At 33.1% G+C, this 13,218-nt stretch overlaps 1 protein-coding gene across 1 annotated transcript in view; it reads right to left on the bottom strand.

Moving 5' to 3' along the window:
- Positions 1-3,643, bottom strand: part of HELRODRAFT_170526 (hypothetical protein) — a gene marked incomplete at both ends in the record, with an annotated part of 10,715 nt that extends 7,072 nt beyond the window's left edge. The window contains 4 exons of the mRNA XM_009016345.1: positions 514-638; positions 1,077-1,174; positions 1,373-1,515; positions 3,617-3,643. Coding sequence (XP_009014593.1) covers positions 514-638; positions 1,077-1,174; positions 1,373-1,515; positions 3,617-3,643 — 393 coding nt within the window. The remainder of the gene's footprint in view (positions 1-513; positions 639-1,076; positions 1,175-1,372; positions 1,516-3,616) is intronic.
- Positions 3,644-13,218: the final 9,575 nt, after the last annotated feature.

Here is a 13,218-nt window from a genome sequence, read left to right as displayed (position 1 = left end):
ATGAGTTGATGATGATGAAGAAGATGACGGTGAAGTTGAGGATGATGAAGTTGATGATGATGAAGAAGATGACGGTGAAGATGATGATGGTGAAGATGATGATGGTGAAGATGATGATGGTGAAGATGATGATGGTGAAGATGATGATGGTGAAGATGATGATGGTGAAGATGATGATAGTGAAGATGATGATGGTGAAGATGATGACGGTGAAGATGATGACGATGAAGATGATGATGGTGAAGATGATGATGATGAAAATGATGATGGTGAATGAGGGTGATGATAAGCGATGAATTTAACAACAAATAAGTCTGTGATGACTACTATGAAGTTGTTGTTGACGTTGTTGATCGCCAACAGCATTAACAACAACAACATTAACAACAACAACAAAAACAACATTAACAACAAAAAACACCTCCATTCATCAACAATATCAACAGCATTTTTAACACCACCACCAACAAAAACAACGACAACAATATCAACAACGACAACAACAGAACTAACAGCTTCTTGCAAGCAGATATCTTTTAGCATCTGTAGTTTAGCGTTCAACTGTTCCTCCAGCATCAACTTTTTGTATTTCAATTCTTGACAGTCTGACTGCATCACCTCAATAGTCTTTTGACAAACTATAAAATGTGTATTAAAGAAATAAAAGTTCATCACCACCATCTTCTTCATCATCATCGTCGTCGTTGTCGTCATTATCATCACCGTAATCTTCATCACCATCACCAACATTATTGTTAGATAGAAAGAAAAAGATTCCTCAAAAACATGTCATTTTGAAGGCACATCAATTAATTGCCTTTATTTAGAACCTTTTTTCAAGAATAAGTAATTCCATAACTGAGCTAAGCGGATTACCCAGCTTCTAAAAATAATACACTAATTAATTACACTTTTATACATACGTACACATCCATATAACATACATTTATACATTATTCATTTATACATACAAACAAATAAACAAACATATACATACATAAAAACACATACACATTATATACACGTGCATACTTATATACATTTATTCATTAAAATTAATACAAAGCAATACGAACCTTTTGATTTGAGTGGATCACACGAATTGATGCCAATATCATCATTGGCTGATTGTTGCAACATTTTGTCCTTGATATTGTTGTTGCTGCTGCTAATACTAATGTCGTTGTTGTTAGTAGTAGTAGTAGTAGTAGAAATAGTGTTATCTGCTGTTGTTATTGCTACTGCTGTTGTCGGTGTAACAGAAAAGACTTTGGTTAGAAAACTTGGCGATGATGCTGCTGGCAATAACGTTTCCACCAAACATGAAGAACTATTCGTTGAGCTAATTGTTGTCGATAATGTTGTTGTTGACGTTGTTGTTGATGTTGTCGTTGTATCAGTTGATGCTGATGACGATACTAAAGGTAGTGATGATGACGATGACGATGACTCGTAGAAGTAGTTGTCCAAGTGGAACCTCAGTTCATCAACACCCCATGGGACCGTTACATGCGACTGTTGGATCAAGTTTATAATTATTCAATTAATATTATTATTAATATAATTATAATTATTATTACACCATTATTAGAATTTTTATTTTATTATAATTAATGTTAAATATTTCTGATAAAACTCTAGTTTCTCTTTAGATTAAGTTTATATTTATAACATATATACATATTTGTGTGTGTGTGCGTGCGTATGTGTGATGTGTTTGTTGGTAGTTATTGCCATTGAAATCTATCTATCTATTTTATTTTATTCTATTGTGGGTTGATGTTATCACAATAAATAATGATTGGGCTGAATAATAGAAAAATGAATGAACGAACGAACGAATGAATAAATGAACAAACAAACGAACGAAAAAACAAACGAATGAACCTGCAAACCCCCAAATACAAATTGAATAAATGAATGAATGAAAGGATTGTACTGAAATAAATTAACTCAAGAGGCTCAAACAGTTATTCATGAGTAGCAAGCCTAACTATGCAGCTCTAGCTAGGCGAAAGCGAGGCGACTGACTAACTCGATATCACTATTATTAAAATATAGAAAAATTTGGCTCAGCTGACGGAGATGAATACATTTTAAAAAGTTAACTAATAAATAAAGATATTATTCAGGTGAACATCACATATTAGTTCGTTAACAAAATATGTAATTTGTAAAATGAAAGCTTTATGTCAAAAAACAGTGACGATGAATTTAACTAAGTTTAGTGAATAAATAAAAAGATGAACGAACGAACGAGCGAACGAATGAATGAATGAATGAATGAATGAAGGAAAGAATGAGTAAATGAATGAACGAACGAATGAATGAATGAATGAATGGAAAAAGGATGAATGAGTGAATGAATTAATGAATTTATAACCGATCATTGTTACACCGTTTCAATCCACTGACTAGCAAGTAACGAAATGACTGAACTAGCGAGAACGTACACTATCACCTTCTTGTCTCAATCTATTATAGCGTGTGTGCGTGCGTGCGTGTGTGTGTGTTTGCGTACATGCGCGTAGTCAGTAGCAAAAGTCAGTTGGTTGTTTATTCGAAGAAAATAATTAAGATCATCTACCTGTGGATATGAATGTGCCGATCGGATGCAAACGTCTTTATTTATAAAGTGTCTGTGATTCTGTGTATACATAGATATGTGCGTTTATGTGCATGTGCCGGCGTGTGTATGCCTGTTGTGTGCGTGTGCGTATGTTTGCAATGTGCTGTATGTATGTATGTGTACATTGTATGCACAGCGCACGCATCATTGTACACTTGTTTGAAGGTTAATATAGCTCTATCTATGTCCGATGGTCGTTCTTCCTCATTACCTTCATAGCAATGGCCACAGTTTAGTAGAATGTATCTATTTATTTTCCAAACTTTCTCTCTAACATTCTTCCTCTCTCTCTCTCCCCGATTTTCTCTCACACACTCTTTCTATAGCATAATCTCACTCGCTCCTCTCTCTCTCTCTCTCTCTCTCTCTCTCTCTCTCTCTCTCTCTTTCTCAAACTCTTGAAAACTTGTATCAAGTGTGTGTATAATGTACATATTCATCGATAACACTGCAGAAACACATAGCAACGCATCTATACAGGAGAAACCACACACTCATATACCAATTAATGTTTATAAACGTACGTGTGTGTGTGTGTGTGTGTGTGTGTGTTTATTTATGTGTGTGTGTGTTTATTTATGTGTGCGTGTGTTTCTCAACGCAAAATTTGATGTACGTGTGTTAGAAAAATATTTCCAAAAATTGAACTCTTCATAGACACAACAAGAAGACAGATTTTTATGCATAACCTCAGTCAGCGTTACAACAAAAATACATTACAATTCAAAGTAAAAATGTTGTTCTAAACAAAAAAGCTTTAAATCCAAATTCAAATGGTTCTGAAACAACATATAACACGTAAGCAGATGTAACACGGTCACACACATACACATATGTGTGCACGTGTTTATGTAATTCACATACAAACAAACTTACACATACACGCACATACACATACGTGAGCACGTAGAGCCTTGGGACGAGAGTGATACACAGAAAATTAGTTAAATTCTTCAATTTCTCTCTCGCTCTTTCTCTCTCTCTAACGTTAAACACCGTCAAACAATTAAACATTGTGTACATTAAATCAAATCTTTCTTTATGTATGTGTGTAAATATATGTCTTAAACACACACATACATATTTATATACATATATATATATATATATATATATATATATATATATATATATACACACACATCTGTGTTTGTATGCATGTGTGCGTTTTTATGTATGTGTTTATTATTTTGTGTTTGTGTTCAGATGTGTGTATGTAATTTTAGTTCATGAGAATATTAGTATGAATGGATTATGTTGCTCAGGTAGGCAAACATCCATACAAACATACATGCATAGATGTATAAATGAATAATCATATGTTACATTACGCACCACATGTGCATGAACAGCGTACAGGTACTGCTTGAAAACCACCCAAAAGTTCTTCACTTCAACTCGGTGTGGTGATTCATTGGTATGGAGAGGATCAATTCATCTATTCGTCCATCCATCCATCTTTTATTCCTTTATCTATTCATCCATCCATTCATTCATTCATTTATTAATTCAATTGTTTACTCATCAATCCATAACAAACCAACCAACAAGTTTATTCTCTCTCTTCGATTATTCGTTTGTTAATCTTTCATCCATTGTTTATTCACTAATTCATTCATTCATTCATTCATTCAACAACTCATCCATCCATTTATTAGCAACAACATTTTACAAGTACAGTGGAAATTTTTTGCTCCTATCAAAACTGACGGGTCGGATTACCAAGTGACTAAGTGTGACTACACACATGCTCAACAAAAACATGAATGAAAGAAAGTGATTGAAAAGTGATTGAAAGAGAGAAAGAGAGAGAGAGAGAGAGAGAGAAATGAAACAAACAGATGTGGTCCATATATTGATCATATTAATTAGTTATCAAATTTTTAAATGATAATAATTATAATTATATCTGACCTCGAGAACATACTGAGACCCTTTTTACGTCACATTAGAAATATGTTCCCGCACGTATACATACATATACATAAATAGAAACATAAACATAAACACACACAAGTACACACACATACATGCATACAAACAAATACAAACAAACAAACCCGCATATATATATACATACAGACATACATACATGCCTATTGACTTACTCCGTGTTATCATTTCCTGGTGCGTGCGAAGTTCTGGCTTTTGGATAACGTAGTTTCCTTGTTTGCTTTCTCCCGCTCACTCTAGATATTTTTTTCTCAAACTAACAACTAGAGTTGCACAACTAGGAACAACAGAAAACAACACAACACAGCGAACGTTAATTAATTCATTACGACGCTTAGCTGTGTTTTTTTTTTTGATTAGAAAGTTGTTCGTTAAATAACAAGGAGGCCACGTCATGCCATGTGAACATGAATAGATTATATTATCGGTGGGTAGAAAACCGAAAAGTAGCAGGCAAGCAGAAAAAAAAATACGTAAACCAAACTACCCTGGCGGACAAATCCTTAAAAAATTTGAATGAAAGATTGCGTGCTAGCAACAGCTAACGACAAGAAACACACAATGACCAAGTCACAAGCGACCTCATTCAAAATTCAAATTTCAAAAACTGTGCACACACTTTGAAGATGAATTTTCGTAACTCTGGAAAAAAAATGTGAATTATTAAAATGTTGGCTGGATGGCATTATCTGAGGATGATGATGGTGATAAATAAATATAAATATATAAATATAAATATAAATAAATAATGGGCTTAAACGTAAGTTATATATGCCCGCCCATATCAAAATAGCGCTAAAAGACAACAAAAAGCAATCAAACAACAATGTCAATTTTATTTATGATCATGTAGAAAATCTTTGTTGGCCATATATAAGTCAAAATTCCTCTTGAAGTTGGAAACAGTACCTGATCCAACAACGCATGTCGGTAAATTGTTCCAAATAGAGATCATATAGTGATGATGATGACGTAGATGATGATGATGACGTAGATGATGATGATGACGTAGATGATGATGATGACGTAGATGATGATGATGACGTAGATGATGATGATGACGTAGATGATGATGATGGTGTCAATGTAGACGAGATGATGATGATGATGGTTATGCTGATTTGTGTATCAGAGATGAATTAATAATGAGAGGAGAGTGCCGCCACTAGGAAATATCACTTATGACTGATTGTCCTGTAAAAACATCAAACGGCCATCCAGCCAACCAACCAACCAGCCAACCAGCCAACGATCCATCCATCCAACCAACCAACCAACCATCCATCTATCCAACCAACCAACCAAAGATCCAACCATCCAACCAACCATCCATCCAACCATTCAACTCATCGAGACGACGATAGTGACGGCAACGACGATGATGATGAAGGAGAAAAAAGGGCGACAATGTTTAAGATAAGGACAAGATGATCATGACGACGATAACAACAACAGCAACAACAATGGCAACAGGAGAGAACACTGATTAACATTCCAATAAAAAAAAACAATACAACAACAGTGATGTTTATAGAAAACAACATTTTAAAAAACAACTTCATGAAATATATAGATACGAAAAATTGAAAAAAAAAAACAAGACTGGTAATAATAATAAATAATATTAATAAATAATAATAATAATAAATAAAAATAATAACGACAGCAACAACAACGGCAAGGTGATAACGAGAACAGAACGGCAGCAGCAGCAGTGATGACAACCTTAAAAAACCTATCGCTTTTCACACGCTACCGCTCAGCACATTGACATCGTTGGGCGTGTCACCGCATGAATTCGTATACATTGGTATTGGTAGTCGTATTCGGGAAACATTCGTATCCTACAATTTAACAACAACCATCTGCCAAAAATTGAACACAGCAATTTAAATAACACTAAAATGATAACACTAATAACATTAAAATGATTGCATTGATAACAATAACATTAAAATGATCATTGTAATAAAAATAACATTAACAACAACAACAACAAACGACATAGCTACCAAAAAATGACACTATAGAAACACCACTTGCATCAACAGCAACAACAACAACAACAATAATAATAACAACAACAACAATAACAGCATTAAAGAAACAGTCACCCATACATAATCTGGCAGAGGGAGGTAGAATTTATTGCACAACAATTGCAGTACATCGCTTGCATTAGAGGTTTGCGCGTATAATACTTCCTAATACACACTTGTATTGTACACGTGTATACGTGGTGGCTAAACCTAAAAGTATTTGTACACAATTGTGTATTGTATGTTCGTATTAAGTAAATGTATGCATGTAAGTATGTAATTTTAATGTACATGGCATTCAACAGTATTAAACTTGATGGTATTTTTCTACTGGTATATATCAGTTAGGTGTTTTTAGCCTAAATCAAAAGTTAACCAAGGCAGAACCGTATTGTATTTACTTACATGCACCCATAATAAAAAAAAACTTGAAAATAACCGGTAAGAAGATTTGTTTGTAGATCAGGGGCCACAGTCCGCCAAGTTTGTATCAGCAACAAGTTTATTTAACATAGCTAGACGTGCCGACGATTGCATTGCTTTGCATTACTGTGTTATCGTTTTGTTGAATTAGTAATATGGGTATCATTATTTATTCGTTACTCATTATTACTTACACATTACTTATCATTACTTCCTCATCTACCTACCTACCTACCTACCTACCTACCTGCCTACCTACCTACCTACCTACCTGCCTACCTGCCTACCGACCTACCTGTCAATAACAAACAAATGAAGAAACATGAGTGGCCATATTATAACATATTGCATAACCTTGAAACATCAATCAATCAATGCTGTTTCTGTGTGTGTGTGTGTGGTGTACACTGGTTGAGCTAATGAATGGATGAGAGCATAAATGAATGAATGAATGAAAGAAACGAATTAACAACAAATGAACGAATTACACAAGAAATGGATTTATCAATCAACGAACGAACGAACGAACGAACGAACAAACGAACGAATGACGTGCGTAATAAAGCGTCGGTTTGTCGTCTACTCGTCGTCTGGCGTAGTTAGACAATACAATAGCATACCACCGCATCCATCCGGTATTAAAATGTATTATACAACATTCAAAGCCTAACAAACAACAGCACACAATCATTGGATTGTATAAGATTTCTGAACAGAGAACGCAGTGTCCCATTACTACATTACGCAACCCTGATTAGAAAATAATCAAATAACAATTAAATACAATTAATAAACTATGCAATACGCGATTTTCTTGTACAGAATACCTAAACGTACAAAATACCTGGAATGACGGTATTTTACCGGGTTTGACTTTGCCAGAAAATATTGTTTGACGTTCATTTTAGATTGTCAAGCAAACACTTCACGTGTCAGTCAGTCAATTGATCAATGTATCAAAACAATTCATGTACGTGCATATGTATGCACCACATGTTATGCTTGGTTTTTATGTACAACACATGTCTAGAGACTATATAGACATTGGTTGCCTCACAATCAAACATTTGCATTGGTCAGTACCTTTTATAAAATTGATTGGCAAACTCTGTGCATAAAAATAGAACGGATGTGTATTTATGCGTGTGTGTGTGCGCGTGCGTGTGTGTGTGTGTGCGTGCATGTGTGTGTGTGTGTTATACTGCATGGGAATATTTGACAGAATCACAAATGATGAACGTCCAAATCACACAAATGAATGCATTTAAGACTGTACAAGAATGTACTTCCACTAAGGTGTTATAAAAACAATAGGAAAAAGAGCAATAAATAAATAATGACGATCATTGATAAATAACAAAGAAGATATAATAACAATAACAATAATAACAATAACAATAGTTATAACAATAATAACAATAGCGATGAGCTCTGTTGGAACTAGAGTACTTACCTGCCTGCACGCTGTACAATACACACACACAGTACCAAATGTGAGGATTAAAAGTATTAAAATATGTACCCAAGTATGTATGTATGTATTTATGTATGTATGTTGTATGTATGTATGCATGCATGTTGTATGTATGTATACTATTAAACTATCAATATTTGTACACGTAAGCCAAAATGTGCGCGTGTGTATAATACTTTATGAGTGTAAATGAATGAATGAACGAATGAATGAATGAATGAATGAATGAATGAATGAATGAATGAATGAATGAATTGATGAATGCTTTAAAGAATGAAAGAGTGAATTAATGAATAAATTATTAAATCAACCTCCAATAAAACCGAAAAGAACCGCTAAAATACGTACAGACATGACCAAGTATCCAACCAGCAGAGAGTAACTGTTGTATTGTACGTACATCAAAACAGACCATTATTAATAAACGAAAAAAGAAGAAAACAATTATCGTTGGAGCAATTAATTAAGTTAGTAATTATATTTATTAGGAATCGCCCATGCCTTGCATGACAAGAATTCATCTCAACTAACTGCCGATACATTCTCACATTCACAGACACATTCTCACACACACACGCACTCACACACGCACTGACACACACACACACACGCACACACACACACAAACAAAGAAATTCATAAGAAGATAGTCGATCACAAGACAATAGGGGTAATATAAAAATAATATCGATATTAATCACTCACTCACTCTATCACTCACTCACTCACTCACTCACTCGCTCATTCACTCACTCGCTCATTCACTCACTCATTTCATTATAACAAAAGGTCAATTCGAAATAGCGAATAAAATGAAATAAGCCCAAAGCATAATCGCATAATCATTACAATAAACATCATCAAAGTCATCCTTTTCGTCATCAGTTTCATCATCATCCTCATTGATGGCATCATCTTGACTACCCTAAACACACACACAAACACATACAAACAAACAAACAAATGTTTAGTACATATGAATGAGAACAAATTTTATGGCAAAAGGTAAAAAGTTTTCCGCAATTACAAACTATGAATACGTTAAGTGATGCTAATGAATGAGCATGAACAAACACACACACACACACACACACACATACACACACGTACACACAAATACATAGAAACACCCACAACACACACGCAACAAAACAAATGATATACACATACAAACACATCAACCAACGTATGTATGAATGTATACAACGTGTACCAATACCATTAATTTAAAAAAAATTAATAATAATAGGTAGAAAAAATGCACAAACACCCAACTAAACCTTACATCAAATCGCTATGTGTATTATTTTCTCTTCCCCCCCCTTTCTCTCTCTCCCTCTCTCTCTTTCTCTGTGTGTGTATGTGAGTGTGTGGTGTGTGTGTGTAACAATAATGAGGTATAAAAAAAAGTAATTTATGTGTAGATTGCCAGGAGAAGTTTATGGTAAGCAAGCCCAGTACAAATATTTGCATTGGCATACATTATACTCTTTGAGTGTTGTGGCTCTCTTGTTAATTAGTGAATAATGTTAAAAATATTAAAATAATAATAATTATATATTCATATATATATACACACACACACACACACAAACTTACACACACATACACGCACAATCACACAAACACACACACATTATTATCTCAGGCATTTCCGTCACCCAAGGATCCAGCTTACAGAATCAGATGACCAACAGAGAACAACAACAACAACAACATTAACATTGGTGTTATCGTAGTGAGATGCTATCGCAATGTTTTCTTTATTCCTCTTTCTAATTACTTCATTCACTCATTCATTCATTCATTCACTCACTCAATCAATTAATTAATACATTCATTCATTCTTTCAATCATTCATGCATTATGCAAATTCATAAATTAATAACAGATATCTGAGAAAGAACAAATGAAAATTTTGAACGAAAGAATAAAAGATCGATTGAACGAATGAAAAAATAGGAAACCGAACAAATAAACGAACGAACGAATGAACGAACGAGTATAAAAAATAAGGAAACGAACCACTGCAAGAAGGCGATGAATAGTAAAGCATTCTTAAATAAGTGAGTATCACCGTATTAACATAACACTGTATGCTTTTCTTGATGTCAAAAATATCTAGGTTAACCACTACAACAACAATAATAATAATAAAATAATAATAATAATAGAATTTTTATCACTGTTGTAAATTATAATAAATAAATAAATGATAGTAATAATAATAATAATAGATTCAAGAGTATTATAGTATTAAACTTTTTCTGACTCCTGAGTTTCGACCCCCCCAAAAAGAAATGTTTTCAATTTTTGCGTCATAATTTCAGTTAGATGCAGCTGCAAAATGAAAGGTACTTTAAAAAGATACTTAAGTACCAGTCGATGTAACTGTCCTTCATAGTAAAATTACTACAATTAAACAATGTTTCAAGACACGCCGAAAGGTAATTGAGTGATTTTATTAACATTTATTGGCAACTAATTTCAGTATTCGAAAAGATTACTAAGTCGCTAAACAGACATATCTTTTAAGAAACACGATCCTGAACAAATATTTTCACAATGAAAAGTATAAAAACATCCAAAATCACGACACTTCTCAGAGCCGGATGAAAAATATCCCTGCTCCAGTCGGAACACGGATACCTATGACAGTGGCATAATTACGGCAATTATGTATATGTGTGTATGTATGTGAGTATGTGTGTGTGTGTTACGACAATGAATCAGTGGCAAGCCATTGACTAATCCCTCAACCAATCAATCAATGATCAATCAATTAATGAATATTCATTCATTCATTCATTCATTCATTCATTCATTCATTCATTCATTCATTCATTCATTCATTCATTCATTCATTCATTCAACAGAAAACAAAACAGAAACAGACCACAAATATGAATTTAATTAATAAATTCAATAATCAATTGAGTCTTTTGATTCATAACGAGAACTAATGGGGAAAAAATGTGTGTTTATGTATGCGTGTGCGTGTATGCACGTGAGTATGTGTGCGAACGTATTGGTATGTGTGAATATATGTAAGCAATTTGATTGTAAGCACATATATGTATCAATATATGTATGTGTGCGTGCTATGGTGAAATCATTCCAGATAAAACGTCTGGATGTTGATGCATCATGAAGATGCTGACATTTTTATTAAATAAATGAAATGCCCTCTGTGTGTACACGAACACACACACACACACAACACACACACACATACACACAATACACACACACATTTAGTTATACACACAATTACACACGCACACACAAACAAACAAACAAACAAATAGATAAACATTACACGCATCAAAACGTACTAACCCAACAACAGTACAATGAAAAAATCAATTAAGAAGAAACATTCATTCATTTCGGCATTTTTAATCGCACTTCCATACCCATACTTTAAACAGCATTTGGTTCCCATGACAACTTTAAAAAAGTAATTAATAATAGAAATAATAATATCAATAATTATAATAATTATTATTACTGCTGTTGTTTTTGTCGTGATGGTTATTATTCATTTTAGTGTAATTCATTTCAATCATGATATCATGATACACAGTTATACGGATTTTATAACTGATATATAATATAATATCATGATACACAGTTATACGGATTTTATAAGTGATATATAATATAATATAATATCATGATACACAGTTATACGGATTTTATTAGTGATACGTACATACTAAGGCTCTATGGATAAAACTACAAATAACATTTAATCTGTGTGTGTATTTCTGTGTGTATGTGGATGTGTATGCGTGTATGTTTGTTTTGGTGTGTGTGTGGATTAGCTATAAAAAAACACATGATTTAATAATTTTATTAATTTTTAAAAAAATTTCTAACCTTACAATTAGCAATCAAAAAATAATTAAATCAATTTTTTTCGAAAAAATTCGTAAAAATATCTAACAAATAAATAACGAAACTAACCGGAATGATAATTAACAGTGCTCTTTGTTAAACAGTCCAAGCGAACACACACAAACGCAGAGACACAAACTCACAAATACAAACAAACAAATAAATTCTACGTATGTACATGTACGTATGATGATATTTTAAAACTTCAATGGCTGTATGCACAGGCAGACAATGAAATACACAATGAACAGCTATCAATCAAGCACTATAACGGTACTTTATACAATTATTATTACTAATAATAAAAACAGTTCAACTCCTATAAAATACAGGTAACTTATTAGCAATAGTAGCAATAGCAGTAGTAGTAGAAGCTGCTGTAGGAGTAGCTGTAGAAGTTGCAGTAGTAGCTGTAGTAGTATACAAGTAGCAGTAGTAGCACTACTAAAATCCAACTGTTTATCATTAATAAAAAAAAATATAGAACAATAAAACACTTCAGATATAACCTACCAACGTCACACAACTGCCATTTAAAGTTATGAATGAACTTTAAAAACAAACTTTGTTTATATATATATATATATATATATATATATATGGGTTATATATATATATGGGTTATATATATATATGTATCTATCTATCTATATGCATACAATGAACTTCATATATCACTGCTTCTACTTCACTCAAGGCATATATTATATGTTGCAAATGTATAACACACTTATATCTAAGGACACTTAAAAATGTACATTATACACTGACACACACACACACACACACACACACACACA

Source organism: Helobdella robusta (genome assembly GCF_000326865.2).
Source record: "Helobdella robusta unplaced genomic scaffold HELROscaffold_18, whole genome shotgun sequence".
NCBI lineage: Eukaryota > Metazoa > Annelida > Clitellata > Rhynchobdellida > Glossiphoniidae > Helobdella > Helobdella robusta.
The sequence above is the reverse complement of the archived record's forward strand: the minus strand, read 5'-3'. Positions and strand labels throughout refer to the sequence as shown.